The 22,202-nt window shown below is 42.4% G+C and overlaps 1 protein-coding gene across 3 annotated transcripts in view; it reads left to right on the forward strand.

Moving 5' to 3' along the window:
* Positions 1-19,987, forward strand: part of tnrc6c2 (trinucleotide repeat containing adaptor 6C2) — a 59,121-nt gene extending 39,134 nt beyond the window's left edge. For all 3 annotated transcript variants that reach the window (XM_042484957.1, XM_042484960.1, XM_042484959.1), the window contains 18 exons: positions 118-2,598; positions 4,443-4,646; positions 5,347-5,513; positions 5,874-5,948; positions 6,195-6,252; positions 7,260-7,402; positions 7,776-7,922; positions 9,357-9,497; positions 9,973-10,092; positions 10,385-10,468; positions 11,114-11,396; positions 11,762-11,926; positions 13,648-13,839; positions 14,746-14,895; positions 16,074-16,289; positions 18,124-18,197; positions 18,574-18,713; positions 19,332-19,987. In XM_042484957.1, the coding sequence (XP_042340891.1) occupies positions 118-2,598; positions 4,443-4,646; positions 5,347-5,513; positions 5,874-5,948; positions 6,195-6,252; positions 7,260-7,402; positions 7,776-7,922; positions 9,357-9,497; positions 9,973-10,092; positions 10,385-10,468; positions 11,114-11,396; positions 11,762-11,926; positions 13,648-13,839; positions 14,746-14,895; positions 16,074-16,289; positions 18,124-18,197; positions 18,574-18,713; positions 19,332-19,683 (5,192 nt within the window). In that variant the 3' untranslated portion in view covers positions 19,684-19,987. The remainder of the gene's footprint in view (positions 1-117; positions 2,599-4,442; positions 4,647-5,346; positions 5,514-5,873; positions 5,949-6,194; positions 6,253-7,259; positions 7,403-7,775; positions 7,923-9,356; positions 9,498-9,972; positions 10,093-10,384; positions 10,469-11,113; positions 11,397-11,761; positions 11,927-13,647; positions 13,840-14,745; positions 14,896-16,073; positions 16,290-18,123; positions 18,198-18,573; positions 18,714-19,331) is intronic.
* The last annotated feature ends 2,215 nt before the right edge of the window (positions 19,988-22,202 follow it).

Consider the following 22,202-nt stretch of genomic DNA (forward strand, 5'->3'; position numbering starts at 1 on the left):
ACTTCAGTCCTCTATAGTCTCTCTGTGACTGACTGATCATCTCCACCTACTGTGTGTTGATTCCTCTGTTCTACTTTGCCCTAACCTCTATTTCCTCTCTCCCTCTTTTCTTTTCAGACATATCCCTCCAGAGTGGCTCTGTTGCCCAGTATGAGACCTCTCATTGGGGAGCCTCTTTGCCAGTTGACAACTCCTCCAGTGCCAACAGCTGGGACAAAGTGATTATTGACGGAAGTGACACAGAAGCTTGGCCCTCCATTAGCCGCAGCAGTGACCCCAGCCACCCTGCAGCAACAGAATGCCCCTTGGGCTCAGTTAGCTCTAACGCAGACACCAGTGCTGTCACTACCACCAGTAGTAGTAGTTTTCTGAGTATGGCCACAGGTGCCGCAGGCCAGCAGGCCCACTACCCCTCTCTTAAAGCTAACAATAACATGATGACGGGACCTGGGTCAGCCAGCACGTGTGGTAATCGAGGCTGGGGCTCTGATGGGAAACAAGATGGTATGAACGGCAGCCGAGTAGGAGCACCTAATAGCTGGGGCTCTGCCAATTTTAACTTGAACCTCAATCCCAATGCCAACCCATCAGCCTGGCCTGTCCTGGGCCATGATGGTGGTGGAGGTTGCAGTATTGGCCCCAACGGTGTGTCAAACTCACCATCCCTCCCACCAGGTATCAACGGCAATGGAAACATTGGTAATGGTAGCCTGGGAGGTGCAGATAATGGCGGGGGAGGTTGGGTTGGCATGATAAGTGCTAACGAAAATGATCAGCAGCGCTCTTCAACCAACGCAAGCTTGTCCTTCAAAATGGAACATTCTAACCTTAACACTGACGGACCAAACCACACTAAGCAGCAGCAGCAGCAAGCTCAGGAGCCTATGAGCCCCATCCATGGGTTAACTGGCTGGGGAGGCCAGTCACCCACTGAATCATCCCAGCTCAATGGGGACACAACAGGCAGCTCTGTATGGGGTAGTGGAGAAACCAAGGCAGCTGACTCTCCCAAGGACTCAGGCTGGGAGTCAACTCCCTCTGGAAGCCTTTCTGCCTGGGGCCGCCAAGGCAGTGGCGGTGGGAGTAGTGGAAGCGGTGGCTGGGGAGACTGGGGTAAATCCTCTGGTGGCGGAGATGCAGCTAAAGGTTGGGACTCTGTAGATGCTGGTAGTTCTGGTTCAGGCCAAGACCAGCAACTTGGTTCATGGGGCCAGCAGCCTAGAAAAGCCCCAGCAAGCGAGGGTAGCGGGGACAGCAGCGAAAGTCAATCTGGCCAGAGAAACAGGTCGTCCAGCACGGATTTTACCCCTTTGTTACCCCGGCAGGACCTGGACCCAAGGGTGCTGAGTAACACGGGTTGGGGACAGACCCCCATCCGACAGCACACTGTATGGGAGATGGAAGAAGCCAACTCTGATGATGGGAAGAGCAAAAGCAGCTCAGACACCATAGGAGGCTCCAGCTCTAATGGTGGACCCTCATCCATCAATGGAGGTACCATCAACCCAAAAATGAGCCCCAGTCAGAGGCCTGGGTCTGGAGAAAAAAGTGACAGTGAAGGATCATCATCCTCTGGCTGGGGAGCCCCTCCACCTCAGCCTATCCAGACTGGATCAGGATGGGGGGACCCCCCACAGTCACACTGCAAAGCGCCGAATGGCACTACCAGTGGCTGGGGTGACCCTTTACCTACCAACGGGCCTAGAAATGGAGGCGCACCATCCTGGGGTTCTGAGGAAAAGTCATCCAGTTGGGACGATGGCATGACAAAAAGTCAGCCCACTAGCTGGGGAGAGGGCCCCAAAAGCTCCCATGGATGGGGCAACAGTAATGGGAGCTCCAATGGCTCCAGCACAGGGGAGTGGGGAGAGACAGAGGTCAAGAACAATGGATCCTCCAGCAGCATGTGGGAAGGAGAAGGAGGGAATGGAGAAAGTGGTGGATGGAAGGAAAGCCCCAGGGGAGGAAATAGAGGAGGAGGAGGCTGGGGTAAGCCCTCTCCTACCGTGAGTAATAGCAGCTGGGGGGACACTTCACGTGCCAACGGCCAATTGCAGGGAGGTTGGGGGTCTTCCAAGCCCCAGGAAAGCAGCAGCAGCAGCACTGGCAGTGGAGGAGGTGGCAGCATGGGTTCATGGGGTGGTCCCGGCACTGTTAAGCAGAACACATCTAGCTGGGGCAACGGCAGCAAACAGGACCAGGGCATGGAGCCCACTGGCTGGGAAGAGCCCTCTCCTCCCTCAATCCGCAGGAAGATGGAGATCGACGACGGAACGTCCACCTGGGGCGATCCCGGCACCTACAACAAGACTGTCAACATGTGGGATCGCAACAATCCCAATAATAACCCAGGCAATGCCGGCCCACCTCCCAGTAAGAATGGTGGAGTGATTATCCCCAACAATAACAACAATCACTCGGTCGGCCCTGGCAACAACAATCACCATCACACACACCACATGCACCACCATCCCCATACCCATCACGGCCAGCCCCCAACTCACCTGCAGCACCATGGAAACAACAATGGGTCACCCAACAATGGCGCCCCACATCCCGGTGCAGGCCCCCAGGGTAGACCCCCGCTCGCCAACCCAGGTAACGCGCTATGGCTAATTTATCTAACTTGAAAATAAAGACAAATTTATTATTCCAAACATTTTGAAAAGTTAATCTTTGAGCTGCATTCCTTATATGAAAAGTGCTCTATAAAAAGAGCAGAAATAAAGTTTATTATTATTATCATGTCTCTTAAACCAATACTTAAGACACAGGACTGTTTAAAAGTGCAGAATGTATGTGTCAAGTGGGTTTTCTAAAAAAAAAGGAAAAACAAACAGAAAAGGTGATGTTTAAGGGAACTATCTATGGTCTAAGGAGTCGGTCTTGATAATTAGTAGAAGAAGTCTTGCGATTGAAAAAGCTTAAAGATAGAGTTGTTTTTTTTTTTTTGCTTATTAACACACTAAGTGACTGCATCACTAACACAAATCATTGTGGGCAATGATGAATATTCCAGTCAAATAGTATTCCTTAAAAGGATTCTCCCAGTGATTATGAAGCCGGTAGTCTCAGAGGTATTGAAGGCCTCTTAATGGTCATGCATTCATAACGAAGACTCTTTACATCAAGCTTAAGTTAGCTCTGCAGCTAGTTCAAAGAAGTCTTTGTGAAGACAAAGGCCATGCATATAGACATGGTACAGCTCTAATGCACAGCTCTCTCCTTTCATTGTGATAGTGAATGAGACCATTGCCCCCTGCTGTTCAGTAATGGTACTGCAGCTATCAAGCTTCATGGCCACATTTGGACTCACTTGTGCTGATCACACTTTTACCTAATTACCCACCTCTTCTGAAGCCAGTGCCGATAGAGCAGAGATGGCGTGGAAGAGGTTGCACTGGCTGTCCTGAGCTGCCACTTTCATATATCCCCTCCGACACATTCATATTCACACACATACACACCACCTGACGAGCCAGACTGAGCCTGGTCAAGGGTGTGCTGCTGTCAGGGGGAGGCCGGCTGAAAGGCCTTTATATATAGACAGTAGTATGGTATTATCTCAACTGACAAGTAGTCTCTCTTATTAGCATGTCCCCACAGTGCTGTTTCATTTTAGTTGCTTTGATTATCAAATTTTTTTTTTTTTTTTGTTAAAAGAGTGTTCAAGACCTGACTTCTACATGAATATAATGCATATTTCATGCCCTCTAAGGTGTTTCAGAAAAGTCTTAAATTCAAACTTTTACCATTTGGGAGCATATTCTCAAGAAAAGACTAATGCTGCCTTCACATGGAATCCTGCAGATGGTAGACAGCAAACCGAAGGTCATTTTAGTAAACGAGAACAAGACAGTAAAATTAGGCAAGGGCGGCAGAGAATACCAGCAACAGCAATGGTGGACGGCATTGCCATCCAACATTAAACATTTTTAACTTTTTGCTATCCGCTGTACCGGAATTCTCAAACGGATATTACGTAGTGTCTCTTTTTTAGACAAATATGCACAAGGCACAAAGTAAGTGCTGTTGTATTTTCACTATCCATATTGGAAATGTATGAATAAATGACTTTTGGACAGAATTTAACTTTTACGTTAACAATAGAATATGAAGAGAGAACATAAAATAATAGACATGAAATTATTTTATTTAATACATTCATTTGATTTTTTGACACATCAGTATAGCAACACATTGTCATACATATTGTATTTGCCATCCTGCCAGTCTGTTGGATTTTTTTTCTTCTTTCTTTCCTGTGTCGTCCAGGAGGTGTCGCTGGTTTGTCATTTACCATCTGCTGGATTCCATGTGAATGCAGCATAGGGGGCAATGATGTGTAACCACAAGTAAAAATTGCTAGTTGATGAAAATTTGACTGCAGTGAAACTAATATTTATTTCCTCATTTTTTTCTCATCCACCCTTGTATTCCAGGTTGGGGAGAGCTTCCCAATGTTCAACCCAAGTCGGAGCCTGCTTGGGGAGAGCCAGCAGCTCCAACATCAACTGTGGACAATGGCACCTCTGCTTGGGGCAAGCCCCCAGGGGGAGTAGGAGGATGGGGAGACAGTGGCCACGAGCCCTCTGGACCCTATGGCAGGCCCAACGGACCCACAGGTTCTGCACCCTGCAAACCAGGTAACACCCACAGATGAAATATATTTACAGTGATGTGTTACGTCAAACATGGGGAATCAACATGTGCTAAGATGCAAAACGAGGGGACCATCAGTTATTGATTGAATCAAACACCTCCTCTGACTGCTATAAAACAGACTATATCTACTGTATATATATTGCATTGTTTCAGATGCGCTGGTGTTAGACGAGTGCACACAATCCAGACAGTTCTACACATTGTCACCTTGACAATTTCAGCATATGACAATTTAGGTTGTGTCCAGTGGTACCACACTTTTTGTAAAGACTGATTGATGGTAACTCCCTGTTTTTGTGCACTACCAAGTTTCAGTTAAGGGAACAAAAACAGGAAGTTTCTTTAGACCTGTTTTATTTGTGCCAAGTCTGAAGGTGGTTGTTAGTGCTACTGGAGTGTTGCTGAGATTAAAGCAATTCCACGCCTCAGTAGTTCTTGCTTATTTGTGCAGTTGGTTTGAAATGTTGGAGATAGAGGAGGAGGGTGTAAGGGAAACAATTGCAGCATGTCAAATGGCAACAGTGGCACCAAGTGGCCAGGTTGGAAATGACCTGCTTCTCACCAACTGAAAAGGCTTCTGTTCTCTTAGTGTGCATGTACGTAGAATATTCCACAGATACTAAAACAATGTAAGAAATAACCAACTAAACGCATAATGTTATTATTTCATCATTTTCTTAGGCCCCAAACCTATGCAAGATGGCTGGGGAAATGGAGGAGAGGAGATGAGCATGTCTACCAGCCAATGGGACGCTGAGGACGGGGACATGTGGAACAGCCCCACATCCCAGGAGAGCAGCTCTTCCTGCAACTCCTGGGGCAATGGACCCAAGAAGGGTCCGAGCAAGGTCAGAGAACACACCTGACTCTTGATTAGGGATGCACGATGTTGGATTTTTTTTTCCAATATCCAGTATGCTAATACATAAAAACTCATTTTGCAGATTTCAATATATCCACTTTTTTCCTCAACTAAATTTAGTGATCATCAAGTCTCTTCTGTATTGGAGATAACATTATATTAAGCATATGGGTTGGTGATAGCAGCAGAATTCAGCATGTTGACACATTCTAATAATTCATTCTACCGATGACGTGCCATTAATACTGTGCATCCCCCCTCATGACGTAAATATACTGGCAAATGTTAATGGTGTGAATTATTGTCTTTAAAAAATAAATTTCTTAATTTTAAACTTTGCTTTCAGGGGAAGATGGGCAAGCCAGATGAGGCTTGGATCATGAACCGTCTCATCAAACAGCTCACTGACATGGGCTTCCCGGTAAGTTCTCACACTGATATTTATCATTGACACACTTTCTCTTTCTTTCAAATTTTTTTTACCCACCTGTGCTGAAAATTTGCCACTTTTTAAAGCTCTTAAATTTTGGTTCAATACAGGATCAGTAAACTATCCAATGATAAATACAGCTATTTAAACGGTAGAAAACTGTTTAAAAGGCAACAGTCAAACCTCATCCAGTTAAACCATGGCTGGTGACAGAATTATGTTATCTGCATTTTACAGAGAGACCCTGCTGAGGAGGCTTTGAAGAGCAACAACATGAACCTTGACCAGGCCATGAGTAAGTTCACAACGTATTTGTGTCCTTGTTTGTGTATTGCAAATGCAAATACGAGATGCTTTTACACAGTGCACCAGCACAAGTATCCGGCTGTCTTATATCGAGAAATTAAGATCAGAATTTAATTCTTTTGCCACATTTCCAGTGGGCTTGTAACAGCTGCTGGGTTAGGGTTAGGGTTAGGGTTAGGGTTAGGGTTAGGGTCACCAGTGTGACATGGTGTTCAGGCATTCAACAATTCTTACTCACCGCCTCCACAATTGTTTTGCTTTTTTGTTTTACCAATACTTGGACAAGAGAACCTACAATTAAAGTGAAGCAGCTGAGTGGCTGCACAGCTTAGCAGGGTCAGATTTTACTTTAACAGTAAGGAGTTTTCCAACAAGATGATGGCACAGGATTTGGTGTCAAAGCGAAATACAATATTGCAATATTTCAAACTGATGGACTGTCAACACATTGCTGAAAATGACCATTATTTTGTTTTGTAGATGCATTTTTGTGGAATGGCGGTGGCAGTACCAAACTCACTGACAAACACACTGCATTCCCTGTGACTACTTTATAATAAAAGTCAACGCTCAAATGCTGCTAATGTGATACTGCAGCAGTAGGAAATTTCATTTTACATGAGCAGTACCCTAATATAGTGCTCTATAGATGTTTAGCATTATCAATTAATATCTTTTCTTCTGAAATGTCCGGTATAATTCATAACACTTCCTAAGAGACATTTTTGATTTTCACTTAAGTTTACCAAAGAATACTAAGTCAAACTTTTCTTCATTTGTGTTTTATTTAATTCCAGTGAATACAAAATTTAGCTTACTGGCAAATTTTAGCAAAACTGAAAGTGTGTGTAGACATTAATAGAAAAGAAAATAGAAATTTAATTCAAATCTGGCTTGATTAAATACATAAAAACATTATTGGATTTTGTGAGACTGTGCATTTCCTTCTCTAGACTTATAATTTACTAAATCTACCTTCCTACTTTCTGCTCTCAGGTGCCCTGTTGGAGAAGAAGACGGACCTGGACAAGCGGGGCATGGGCATGTCTGATTACAGCAACGGCATGAACAAGCCCATGGTGTGTCGGCCCTCTGCGCTCTCCAAAGACCCCTCCGACCGCACCTCCTTCCTTGACAAGGTCAGACATTAATAAACTGAACAGCCAGCAGGCGTCATCCAAGCATCTGTTGGAAATGATGAGTGTAGTAAATACATAAATGCACAGTAGTACTTCTGCTTTTACTTGGACATTGGTCTATATTCTGTTTTTGTGCTTAATATCAACCAAGGATTTTTATTTTTTATTCTATTTAAGTTGTAGCTGTTTTGACATGCTGTAAAGAAAGATAAAGAATTGTTCTGCCTTTCATTCTGAGATCATCCCTGTTGTCAGTACAAATTTGAATCTGATCTTCACTCACTCTCTTTCATGTTTGTAATGCCTGATGATTAATGCTTTTATTCTTTTCTTTTTATTCTCCCTGTCAATCACTTATTTTGCACCGCTCCAGGATGGTGTTCTGTCAGATGATGCTCCCCCATCACCATTTCTGCCTTCCCCCAGCCTGAAGCTCCCCCTGGCCAACAGTAGCCTTCCTGGGCAGGGTCTGGGACAGGGCAACCCGGGGCTGGCCATGCAAAACTTGAACAACAGACAGGTAACACATGCAGCACACACAATTTATAACAGAACTGACCTTAACAGAACACTATAACAGAACTGACCTTGAGTTGAGATAAAAAAAAAAAACACTATAATATAGTTCACACTCCAAATAACAAACCTGCAGTAAAAACTACCTTTGTGAAGCATTTGTGTGACAATGTTTATATTTTGGAAATTTCATGTTAATATATGTAACAGCAGTATTTTCATGTAGTACTTATTTTAGTTAATAGTTTTAAAAATGGACAGCAGATCAGCAAAAATCGCACCAAAATTTATATACATTGTAATAGGTCCACAATTTGTGGAAGCACTTGAGTCAATGTGAACAGCTGCAAATGCATGAGAGTCATTTTAAAAATGAAGGCCTTGTGCAGGATTTAAGTGTATTTAATGCACTGATGGCAACAACTGATAAATTTAATTTGTTTTACACACACCTCTCTAACCATGTGCTTTTTTAAATCTCCACTTTTCTATTGCTCACTTGTGTGTGTATGACCTTGCCTGAAGTGCCCATTGAAATCAGATAGTTATGCTCTATCAAATATCACCCCCAGAGGCAGCCATGGCCCAGAAACACTCCAGTGTGTCCTTGAAGCCCAAACAAAGGCACTGTAAGCGGGCCTTTTTTTGAACAGATTAGAAAGACCTCTCTAAAATCATGGAACCAGGCATGTGGGTGAAGATGTCTTTTACAGGCTACTTATTTTAGGCCACTTGGTAAATGAATAAACAAAAATTGATTAATTGTGGCCTGATCAGGATTTATAGGGCCAACCACCAATTGCTCAAAGTAGTATCGTCCTGTACAAATCACAGTGTCTGTTTGAAGCCTTTTATTTATCATGTAGAATTAAGTATTTATTTGTTTACCTATTCCTAACAAAATTATATATTTGGTAACAAAATAAAGAGATGAGAAAGTATAATAAATTGCATCTTGGTTATTGGGAGCAAAAATAAAGCTTTCCTGTGGCAAAAAATAACAACATTTTATAATATAAAATGATAGAATCAATGTTTAATGTGTATAACGCACCAAAATAAAACTATGAATTATACAGAGGCAACTAGTGAAATTGGTCAGCTGGGGTTTTTTTTGTTTGTTTTTTTATTAATTTTTTTTAATGTAGACTTGATCTCAGTCCTCCGTCCTTTATTGTTAGTTTTTATCATATTTAAAGTATTTGAGTATAATTTTAGTCAATGAAAACATCTTGGTCTTGAAGAGTTATTTTGTGTTATCTGGTTGGCTCCTCTGATCAGCCTTTACATAGACAACCGATCAAACAGTTTAAGCAAATATCGCTAAATAATGATCAGTGGCCGAACAATCAGAGAGCCCTTAAAACTTATGAAATTAAATGAACATGACAGTTTTGAAGCACTGGAATCATTGAATCTTTCTGCCTCCTGCTTACAGATACCCAGTGGAATGTTTGGCAGTAGTGGAGCAGCACAAACCCGGGCCATGCAGCAGCAGCCTCCTCAGCCACCAGTGCCACCTCTCAGCTCCTCCCAGCCTAGTCTACGTGCTCAAGTGCCTCAGTTTCTCTCCCCTCAGGTAGATACACACACATCATGATCAACATATTTGATGTGTATAAACGAGTAATATTTGTTCATAAGATACAGAACAAGGTAGTGTTAGCTTGCAGATTGCACTGGTTCTACAGTAACTAGGGAACACAATTTGACTTATTTGCAAACTGGGTGATATGCTTAACAAAAAGACCAGTAGTAATATTTCAGGCTAGCGTACTCTTTTAAGATTTTAGAAGTAAATCAGCAGAAATATATTGTAGGAAACAAAAATATCACATTATTTTCAGGGTACCATACTATGCCTGTAACAACACCTTGGCTTTACAAGACTCCTCTGGCAGACCTTTCCTCCTCTCTTTTCCTTCTTGCATGCATCAAGTTGTGACTAGTTCTACCTTGCCAGAAGCTGCTTTTGTACAGTTGTTGTGATTTGCAATGACTAACTTGTCATCTCTTCTTTCTGTCTCCCCATTCTTCCCTTGCTGCCCCTCCAGGTCCAAGCACAGCTCTTGCAGTTTGCAGCAAAAAACATTGGTCTGAACCCTGCACTTTTAACCTCACCAATAAACCCTCAACAAATGACCCTCTTGTACCAACTTCAGCAACTGCAAATGGTGAGTCAGAGTCCCTCTTTCCATCTGTATTTGCTGTGCAGCATGCACTTACAGAAAGAATGTGTCTTGTTGACTTTTTTTTTTTTTTTTGAAGACTCTAACCTAAATGGACACAATACCAAAATTTCATTTCTGATATTGACTGACAAAGAAATAAGATTATATCTCTTTGAGCACACATAACAAAAGATGTATCAGCTGGAAACATTTGACCCCTCTCGCCTACATGATTGTCTTTTACCCTCATTTATTGTATTTTGTAATCATTGTACATTTTGTTTCGTTTATTCAGGCGTACCAGCGTTTACAAATCCAGCAGCAGATGATGCAGGCGCAACGCAATGTTTCCGGCCCCATTAGACAACAAGAGCAGCAAGTGAGTCAACATATGCATGATTACACCCACAAAAAAGTATGACCATAGAGGACATTCATTTGATGTGCATGACCCCATGCGAGCACCAACTCAATAAACTTACACAACGTCATTTCTTTCTCAAGAAATATTTTGCTTCTCACATGATAACCATAATAAACAACAGAGGGAGAGGCGTTATGCATTGTTACCACAGAAGTTGCGCAAACCTTAAAATATCAGCATGGGAACAGGTTACTTCTCTCTGAACATGAGCAAACAAATCTTTCTCAAGAAAGGAGAAAGAGTTTGTTCTCCTTTTTTGAAATTTAGTCTTTTTTTTTTCTTAGATAACAGCAGCATGCCGCAAGATATGGCCTGTTGAAAAGGGATGCTCGTTAACAAGTGTTTGTTTCCCCACTGCCTTTCTCCACTTTCCATACCACCTGTCCTTCCACTTTGTGTAACACCTTTACATCCTTATTTTCTCATCCTTACCATCTAACTTCTAACTGTTGTGCTTCCTCTTCTCTCTTTTTCCCGTTTTTGTCCTTATTTATCCATCCAACATGCATTTGCCACCACATAACTCTCTTAATCTCGTGTTCCTTTCCATAATTGCTTTTTATGATGCATTATTTTGACACTGCTTCTGTCCTCTTCCAGGTTGCACGTACAATCACCAACATGCAGCAGCAGATCCAGCAGCACCAGCGTCAGCTGTACCAAGCGCTGCTGATGAAGCAGCAGCAACTTCCCTCTCATTCCTCCTCCTCTTCCTCATCCTCCGCTGGTCTGCATCCCCCCGGTGGCCCCGCCGGAGGCCATGGTTCCGGCAAATCAACCCTGGACCCCTTCACAGGCCCACACCAGGCTCCGGGCCTCGCCGACACACTGCACACCAAAGAGCCACCGTCTTCGCCCAACGCCTACAGCACCTACCCTCTCTGTGAGTCTGGGATGGGGACAACACAAGGTTGAAAATAACTTTCTGGCTGTCATTTTTGCCCAAGCATTTTGAATCAGGCTGAAGGTACCTTGTAGTATCATATTTCCTCTGCAGCCCTGGCAGTGGCAGCCTTGTCATTCAAACCTCTGTAGTCATATTTCACAATGTGACTGTCCACAATTCATTCATTGAATGCACCCAACTGAAAACACAACCAGTCCATAGCCATTTTTCTTTGAAAAAAACATGAAGGATTTTTTAAATTTGTTTTGAATTGTTTTACTATAGTTTTCAATAAAAAACTTCCACCACTGACTTGCATATTCTCAACAAATTTTAAAAAAATATTTTCTGTTTGTGTGCAGCTGGACTGAATCCAAACATGAATGTAAACTGCATGGAGGTTGGGGGTTTGTCCCTGAAGGAGCCCCCTCAGCCCCAATCCCGCCTGTCCCAGTGGACACACTCCAACTCCATTGACAGCCTCTCTGGCAACTCCTCAAACATGGAGAACAACCTCAATAAGCACGGTATGTCAAAAAAACACAGAGGCAGAAGTCGAAATACAAGTGAAACCACCCTTTCTATGTACTGTAAAGTTATTTGTCATATAAATACATTCCCACACAATCTTAAATAAATGTGCACATTATTCTGTATAGTTCCCCTGTTCACATGTTGTATTGTAAAGTACCACAGGGCAGCTGATATGTTGAACAATAGCAGTTGCGATTCAATAGCGATTTTAATAATGAGAAAAATGCAATTCCTTTTTGTAGTTCTTCCCGGTTCAGGAGAGAGGGATTATATTTTGGAATTGTTGCAGCTATTTGAAAATTTGCAAAGTGTTCAGTGGTTCATATAACTTGTTTTTAATACAGATTTTAGGATAAAAGGTGGTTAACTTGATAGAAGGAGTGCCTTTCACAAGTGCTGTTAAACCAATTAAGCTGACACCTTTCAATGCAGTACTTATGGTGTCAGCAGCCTTTCTCAGTTTAAATGCTGATATTCACACATTCTTACTGCAAGCTCATTCTCACCTAAGACAGAAGAGGCGAGCTTTGCTTTCAGTTTGACATTCACAGCTCAGGTGCACAACTTGCTAAACCTCTTGTCACCTCAGTGGGAGTGGTGACACAACATTTTTTTTAGGCTGTGTACAATGAAATGTTAACTTTAAGAAATAATACAATATATACCATTCTAATATTTAAGCCAATATGGTACCCGGAAGTAAACATTCACACAGATAAAAGATATGTAAATGTTGTTAACCACTTGCAATAACACATTTGGCTTGTATATTGTTTTGAGATGTGAAACTAGCTAAAACTGACACCCACTTGTTGACTCCTACGCCTTCCATTTTAACATTTGAAATATCATCAGCTTCTGCTCTGGGCATTTTTTTCCCTCACACTTTCTGACACTGATACTAAGATAAGAGTCTATCTGTCAGCCACTATTTTTAAAGTGCCATCTATTATTTCTTTACCATGTGCTATGGAAAATATGCTTATGTCCTTAAAAGACTCTTAGGCCTGAACACACAGACACAGGTACTTTAAAAAAAGGGTTTTTTTTCCCTTCGTTTTTCATTTTCAAAAATTTCCCATCCACATAAGCACTGACAAAAAAATTCTGTCCAAATGAAAATGCACTTAAAGCGCTGTTAAGAGCTTGCCAAACCAACAGGCAGGGATATATTTGCAAAAAACTTTGTAGCACATCCTGACTCCTTCTGTGCCCATTTGTGTGTAAGCATGTAAAAGGTTCCGTTAATAAGCACTATTTTGGTCGTGTCTGCCATTGCACAGAATATCCCCTCATTTGTGACACCTCATAAAGGAAATAAATGTGCACACTCTCACGTCTCGAGACAAAAACTCAGTATTCCCTGTCTACATGTCTGAAATACTGAAAACATACTTTCTGAATGTCTTCACCCTGGGCAGAGTTTCTCAAAAGATCTGTATTCTTTAATCTAAACAGTTAGCCAGTGGACAAAAGGCCAAAACACTGAGAAAAAGCTACGTTTTCAGATATACTTGTTTCCATACTGACAAGCCCTCAGAGCATCAGTAGACTTGTACATAATATTGAAATGTCATTCTGAAAAGGGTGCAAATGTGTATCTGTATTACTGATGTTGATCTCTGAATGTTATGAAGAGTATTGCCATATAATATATCATTATAAAGTAAAACTAAATTCAACTCACTCTCTTATTTGTCTCAACGTATACCAGGTGCCATATCTGCTGCCTCTACCCTGGGCCCCCCTGGGAAGCCAGCCCAGATGGAGGACTCATACAGCCCTTACAATCTAATGTCCAGCTCTGAGTCCCCCACCAGCCCTTTGGTGCCCCCAGACAGCTGGGGCCAAGGCAAGAGCCCCAATGAAAAGATCTCCAACGGGACCAACATTAACTGGCCCCCAGGTGAGGACAATATGCAAATGTTTCATCCATTAGGGCTGGACAACTTAAAACATGTTATCATTCTGATTGGTAGAGTCAAGTACTTCCCCTTCCAGTGGACCACAGTGGCACCTTATTCCAGTAAATAATAGTTAACTGTTTGAACTGTGCTATGACTTACACTAATGATGTCAAATACAAAGATAATTTCGCAAGTCAAAAAAGTCACAGTTTGTTGTAAAACTGTTGATGTATGTTTTCTATAAAAATAAAGCAGTAAAAAAGAAAACGTTGACGTATGAGACTGTTAAAATACATAATTAGAAAGACGTGAGTGACTTCATAGCTTTCTCTCTCTCTCCATGCAAAACTAAATGGTACTGTGACACACCTTGACTTTCTTGACTTGTAAGATTATCTTTAAAATTGTTAAAGTTATAAATCCTAGCACAATTCAAATAAGATTTAAAAAAAAATAATTTGTCTATCGCTGTTGACCACTGTAAGTTTTTTTTTTTTTCCAATTGGTGTTTTCACAAAACATATTTACACAATGAGATTTTTATAAACAACGTTAGTGATGTGAATATATTGACTGAGTGGGTAAAGGCAAATAATAGAAAAGCTTGAACAATGTGGTAAACCAGGAAAAGACAACACTTATATTATGATATTCAAAATCTAAGATGGTATCTAATGTCACATCGCATTGTTGAAATAGTATTGATTGAATGCGCAGTCCCTTTATAATGTAAAAAAGAGGATTCATGTAATATTTTCCACAGCAGTTGCATTAGTCTAAGAACATGTATGAAGAAAGCAGTGGCTTTGAAGCTTGTTTAAACTGTAGGGAAGTCATTCAGTGGCATACATTTCCTCAATATCTGATCGATGGCTTTGACTTAGCACTATATTTTGCTTCTTTAGAGTTCTGCCCAGGTGTGCCATGGAAGGGCCTCCAGAACATCGACCCTGAGAATGACCCCAACATGACCCCTGGCAGCGTCCCCAGCGGTCCCACTATCAACACCAACATCCACGATGTCAATCGATACCTGCTGCGGGACAGGAATGGAGGTATGAAGGCCACTGACATCAGTTTTAAACAACCAGCTGTCCTAAACCAGTGACATGCTGTGTAAAGTGAATCGGATTTAAATAAATAATTCATTTACACACGCCGACACACGTCACTATCTCTACTACAAAGGCCCTGATATCATGTGCTTGTACCAATGCATGCATGAAGTTACTTGTTTTTTCTCTCTCTGTCTCTGGGTACAACATTGTTACCTGTACGACCATTTAGCCACTTCCCCAGCTCAACCACTTCAGAATGGCTCTCTGCCTCCAACCAGCAGTGACTGGCCAGTCAGTGGCTACTCTAGCTCTTTCAGTCTGTCGTCCTCTGAGGGAGGCGGCTCAGGTACACATCCAGAGTATCTTCCCTCCATGTGTGGACCTGCCAAACCTCTCTGCATCCAAACAGGAGCGCTGATACAGCACTGTCTTAGGCTCCCTGCTTATATTAAACCTTACCTAAACCCTGACCCTTGTTTCTGACCCTTCGCTACTCCAAGTCACGCCTACACTTCTGCTCTCAGTGACTTTAGGCAACACCTTTACCGCTACTAAGACAGCAGCCCCACCTAAACGTGACCTTCAACCATCTGTGCCTCTGTGACCCAACCCACAAAAAACAAAAACAAACCTCAACCTCCTGACATCAGTACACGCCCTGTGTTTGTGTGTTTTTGTGTGTGTGCAGTAAGGTTAAAAAGAAAACTGACAAAGAAATCAGGTCTCTACTTTGTGGATATGTGATCTGATTTTTAAAATATGCTGTTTTTAGAAAGATTTTTGGGGGGGTTTTGCATTTACAAAAATATTGAGGGAAGGCAGAGATTCCAGATTAGTCCAGAAAAAACGAAACTTGAAACTGAAATACAGGTGTGAAATTATTAATGTTCGACATAGATTCTACTCTCACTTTATCAAGTATTGTTATGCTATGGTTGAATTCACTTGTACAGCAGAAATATTTCATTTCCCTTTTTTGTGTGTGCATGTGTGTATCAAATAATTTTGTGAATTTAATTTTATTGTGGAAACTTAAGACGCACTAAAGCCTGGGGCCTTAGCTGAACCAGTAAGTGGACCAGGAACATAAATGCCTTGTTGGGAGCCTGTGACCAACTTTACATCTTCATCTGTTACTGATCTCTCCGGTTTCCCCGCTCTCTGTCCATCTAAAGGTAAATTGTCTGACATGAAGTCCACCTGGTCCCCAGGGCCCATCTCCCAAAGCCAAGCCTCTCTGTCCCATGAGCTGTGGAAAGTCCCTCAGGGGCCGCGCAGCAATGCAGCCCCTTCCCGGCCCCCGCCAGGCCTCACCAACAACAAACCCTCTTCCACCTGGGGCGGCAACTCGCTGGGCCTGGCCCAAGGCTGGAGCGGCTCCTACTCCTCTGGTGAGCATTCATCTCGCACAAAGTTTTAGTACATTTGGATATTGTTCATTTTTTGAACCAATAGCGGTACCTGGAATTCACTACCAATAGTCAACAGTACTTTTTTTGTCGTACTTAATTTTCAGTTTTAAAAAATTAATCCAAACTTCTCAAATCCAATATTGTTATTTATTTAAAACATTTTTAACACCACACAAAATAACAGCACATTCTACATCCTTCTCCCCTTCCAAACCTGTCAATACAACCTCCAGTTTGTCTCAGTCTGTCACCGCACAAGATTGTCGTTATCTGTGTCTCAAAGGAGGCACAGTTAAATGTAGTAATGTAGTTAAAATAGTAGTTTTAGTGGACATCAACCTCACATTTAAGTGTGTATTGTGCGAGCATGCATGTAGCCAGTGCAGACAGCTCCTTAGATTAAAATGAGAGCATATCAGTTGCATGAGACGTCCATGTAAAAAACACATCTAACATGCTTACCTTTTAGACACTGGATGAGTTGCACTGGCCAGCTTTGCATATCACCTAACAAATATAGCAGTGAGCGTTGTTGTGTCAGGTTTGAGGAGTGTAACCACACTTGTGGCCATTTTGGGCTCTTATTGCACTTACTCTCCGTGACTTGTGCAGGGGCCACATCTCTTTCTCTATACTCTAAGCTACTCTCTCACCCAGATACGCTCTCAGGTACCAAAATTTGGCACCAATAGATTCAACGTAATACAGATGTACCCCTAAAAGTACAAAGTTTGTCACCCAACCATAGTTAGCAACACTTAGTGGAATGACTTGAATGCGTGTCCGTTACAAACTTGTGCACCATTCCTCCAGACATATATAACTAACCTGCAATTTTAACATTTCAAAGTATAATATTGAAAGAAAGAAAAACTGATGGAAAGAAGCATCATCTTTCTATGTTGGTTGGCCACATAAATTTTGCACATGGGAAACACTGCCAGTGCATTGTCTGTCTCTGAATCGCATGTTTTAGTTTGATGTGCTCCTCACGTGTCTCGGTCTCTTTGAATATATTTACATCATTACAGTCTCTCGTCCAAGAATATATGAAGAAAATGTTGCTGATAAGGCATTCTCTCAGATTGCGGAACTGAAATCTATTTACAAGTTCTGTGATTTGCAATGAAAGCAAATGAAGAAGTCTCAACATAGCTCTGAAATGAAGATAACTTTCCCCAAAATGAAAGCAACAACTATGAAATCTTTATGATGTATTTCACACCCGGCACACACAGATATGACTGAAGCTGTGTGTAGGTTTAGCGAAGTTCACAGCTGCAGCTGTGCACTGAGAGCACTCGCTATATAAAGGCTGAGTGAACACACCCTGCTAAACTGACATTTTGAGGTTTACCGGCTCTGCGAGAAGAGACGGTAAACCTCATTCATGTGACCTTGTTTTGACACGTCTAAATTCATGCAGATTGAGAAGGAAAGAGTACTTGTCATAGTGTAGACAAGAATCCTGTGTGGTAATAGATAAGAGTTGGTGGAAGATGTGTTTGAAAAATTGAACTCTCTGACCTCGAAGCCAGATCTCGCTGCTCAGCTGAAAATAATCTGACAAATAATTTCGCCTAAAATTACATTTTAACAGTTCCCCTGTAAGAATTCTGTTATAAGACTACTTGAATGTATTTGTCACATACTTTGTCTTCACATTTGCCTGTTGACTGTAATGTGAAAAAAAAAATGCTTGTAGTAACCAAAAAAACAAATGCATTGACGTTTTATCGTGACAAACTCTGCAGCTCTTTACTTTTTCTCTTACACTTAATACTAAACATTATATTTGACATTTCTGTTACAGAGGGAACCACCTGGAGTACTGACAGCTCCAACAGGACCACCAGCTGGCTCGTGCTGAGAAATCTTACCCCACAAGTACGTAATCTGTGCTGCTAATTCTTGCTCCATTGAAGCCACAGTATATTATGAGTAAAACCAACATGTAAATATTAGGAATTCAAACAACTCATCTGAAGGCAGGTTAGGTTACATTAAATGCATTCAGTACTTTTAGTTTGGTGTGATAAAACAATTGTGTTTTCTTAATTTTTTGGCAGAAGAATATATATATTAAAAACAACAAATGAAATATCAGCACAACAGTACTCAAAAAATGACAAGACAGGAAAGAACAAGAAACACAAAAGTAGTGTGTGGACAGTGAGTATGGTGCCTGAAAATACAGCGTAAAATTAAGAACTCAGTTCAGATTTTAGCTCTAACTGCAATTTTGTTTTCCATTGTGCTTCAGATCGATGGTTCGACTCTGCGGACCCTGTGCATGCAGCACGGCCCCCTGATCACATTCCACCTCAACCTGACCCAGGGGAACGCCGTGGTGCGCTACAGCTCCAAGGACGAGGCCGCAAAGGCCCAGAAGTCTCTGCACATGTAAGTCTCAGCAAGATCTCTGATGTCAGCCAAAATGGGCTGAGCAAACACAAATTAAAGTAACGTTTTCTTCCTCAACTTCTGCTGCCTTTTTTCTATATTAACGTAAAGCAGCCATTGGAGAGAAATAAAATGGGGAACACTCAGGGAAAACCGCATCTTCCTGGTGTTTTCCCATGCTGAGAACAGTTCCACTTCTGCCATTAGTGTAGACAATGCTATTTTTATATCTGGGCAGTCACATGGAAGAGGAGGTGGAGAGTCATGCTGCAATCAGCTGTATTGTAACATTACAGTGGTCACTGTAATAATCAAAGTGAACCAGAGACACCAGTGCAGAGCCAAAGGGGGGCACATTGGCTGAGTTTTATCTCTGTGTGCTTCAGGTTTGTCCCTATCTTTGCTTTGCTAATAGTGGCAGCCACTGCAGCTGGTTGTCATGGAAACAAAATGCAAGATATGTGACCCACTTTTGATGATCTGCAGCACGAACTGTGGTTAATGCAGGGCACGAAAAAGCATTATAGTGTGGTAAAGTCTCATGTCCTATGTTTAATTAAAGAGCACAGTTATATAACATGGAAACATGAGATCCTTATTGTTGTTTTTCTATGTAAGGTGTGTGCTTGGAAACACCACCATCCTGGCAGAGTTTGCCGGTGAGGAGGAGGTGAACCGCTTCTTTGCACAAGGCCAGTCGCTGGGGGCTAACACCACTAGCTGGCAGGCCAACCCGGGAACCAATCAAAACCGGATGGGCGGGGCAGCACAGTCCCACTCTATAGGCCAGTGGAGCAGCGGCAGCGGCGGCGGAGGCAAGACCAGCGGAGGCGACCTACTGTGGGGCGGTGTGCCCCAGTACTCCAGCCTGTGGGGACCACCAAGCGGCGAGGACGCCCGTGTGATCGGGAGCCCCACCCCCATCAACACCCTGCTGCCTGGAGATCTGCTGAGTGGGGAGTCCATGTAGGATGATGCCACGACACACTAACCAACCAACCCACCACCACCATGTCAAGTAAGCCATTGGTGGAGGGTGGTGTGGATAAAAAATTCAAAACAAAACAAAAAAAAATTCAATACGAACAGGAGCAAAACCCAAGCAAATCATGTGGCGATAATCAGTATCAATTTAACTGTTTTGAACTGTGAACAGTGAATCAGACGGCCGGGGTCCCAACCACAGACTGCAGACTCCCGTCCTTCTGTTTTGCTTTTGTCCTTTTTTTGTTTGGTTTGAGGGAAAAAAGCAACTTTTTTTTCCTTTCAGTATTTTTTGACATGCATCATATAAACAAACTGAAACGAGACACAACACAAAGAAACCTTTTAACTGTTTATTGTTTTAATTTTTCCATAAGTATACATGACATTCTGTGTGAAGTGTTTATAGGAGAAGCAATCAAAGCTGCCATCTGAGACTTTCCTTTTCCCTCCAAAAGAAGAAAAAAAAATCATCCCAAAATAAGACTTAAAACGACCATTCCCAGCATGTCCATGGCCAATGATGTGGTTCAAAGATCTTTACTAGTTATTTTAACGTTTGTTTCTCAGCACTAATATTAGCCTTAAGTGCTCTCTGGCCCAGGTCCTTCCCAAGCCGCCTTTTTCTTTTTTGGTTTGTTTTGTAACTGAAGAAATAGCTGAAATCTTGCACAGTTTCACCTCTGAGCCAGCAAGTGGTACAGGACATGACTGGTGACCAACTCCGTCACTGGGCAGTAAGAAGGCCTGGCCACATGACTGGCCCTACCAATCATCAGCTTAATTATTATTATTGATTCAAAGGGATTGACACAGCTGTTAAATGTTCTTTTTTTTTGGTAGTCAAGCCCATTTATTTTTATTTTTATCACAACATATAAGCTGAGAGAAGATTATTTGTCAACCTCGCTGCGTGTCTCCGTTTACGTACATGCCTACGTATGTCCGGCAGCGCCTAATCATTGACGTCTGGAAGCCCAGATCCTTCTGGTCACCTTCAACCCAGTCGCTTACTGGTGTTTTGTCGTATTTTCTATTGTCTGATTTGTTATGAAGCCCAGCGATCTGTATGGTCAGCCAGTTTTCGGAGAAAAAAAAGAACACAATTTCGCCCTCATGTGACAGTTACATTGTGCAATATACACCATAGACCTTTCTTCCGTCCATACTCTATGTCCACCGGAGCTGGTTTCTCTCTCTCTTTTTTTTTAACCGTTGCTGATTGCAGCAAAAGACTTTGGAACTTCAAAAACCTTACTCCCCTTTTTCAAAACTTGGATTCCCTCCAGGCCGCCAATCCCCCGTGAAAACTGTTGGGAAAACTCTGCAAAGAGGAAGCAGCAGCTGTTGAACTGTGCATGCAGCAAACTGTACTGAAGAGTGACACTGGGTACATAATAATGCACACTTCCTCTCTGCGTGCCACAGCCACACCCAACAGAGACTGAATCCGCAGCGGGGATCGGGTGGTTCTGGGTATCTGGCACAATACCAAATAAGAGGGGTTTCTCCTAATGCAGTAGACCTACGAGTGTTCCTTGCGTTTGGTACTGTACAAACAGAAGAGACTAAGACTTTTATAAATTCAAAGGGTTTTATCATAGCACTTATGAAGAGCAAATCGCTTCAACTGCAATCCAATAAATCAAAAAAGGAGCAGCATAAACTTAGAAAACAACAAAAAAAAAATCCTGCTCTTTTATGTACTATATCTATTCCTTGGAAATGTGTCTGGCGTTGTTCCTCTGGTAGCAGGATGAAGGGAAACAAAACTGAAATGTACCATTGGACTTTTTTGGGTGGGGGGGGGACTGCAGTCTATGATTTACTTAGTCTTTCGAACAATATCAAAGTGAATATCACTGTTACTCCAAATGTTTAGCCTTGTTCTGTTTGGAGACGCTAGACTTGCAACGTCAGCTGACTCCGAGTCGGAGCGGGGTGGGTGAGGGGGAGTGTCCACTGAGTGCCTCTCTGCTGTGGTCCTCTGGATGTCAAGCGGCAGCCCCCCACAGCGCAGCACTTCCTCCCGGGCTCCACTTGACCCCTCCCTTCAGTTCCGGCGAAGAAAAGCGGCTCCTCCAAAACACGGCCAATCACGGCTCTCTGCCGCACACGGCATCTCCAACCAGGATGGTCCGCCACTACTCGACCTTGCTGTCGTCCCGCCCTCCCCCTCACCCCCCACCCCTCCTCCCCGTCTCTCAGTTCTTTGACACAAAGATCACTTTAGCTGGAAGATGTAATAGTCATATTTCTGGAATTTTTGCCAGTGTACCTTTTATTTTTTATTTTTTGGAAAAGATCTTTTTTTTTTCAATGTGTTTTATTGTTATTTTTGTCTACATGCAGTGGTCTACAAAAATTCTGGCTGCTGAACTAGCCCTTCACTGTTCATATGCAGAAACACTTTGGTCAGAGGTGCCTCTGTATGTTCATCCTGTGTATTGAATGCAAAACGAGGATCAATACTACAGAGCGTTATTGATTGTCTGTATGTTTTAA

The sequence above is a fragment of the Plectropomus leopardus genome, chromosome 4 (assembly GCF_008729295.1).
Source record: "Plectropomus leopardus isolate mb chromosome 4, YSFRI_Pleo_2.0, whole genome shotgun sequence".
Lineage (NCBI taxonomy): Eukaryota > Metazoa > Chordata > Actinopteri > Perciformes > Serranidae > Plectropomus > Plectropomus leopardus.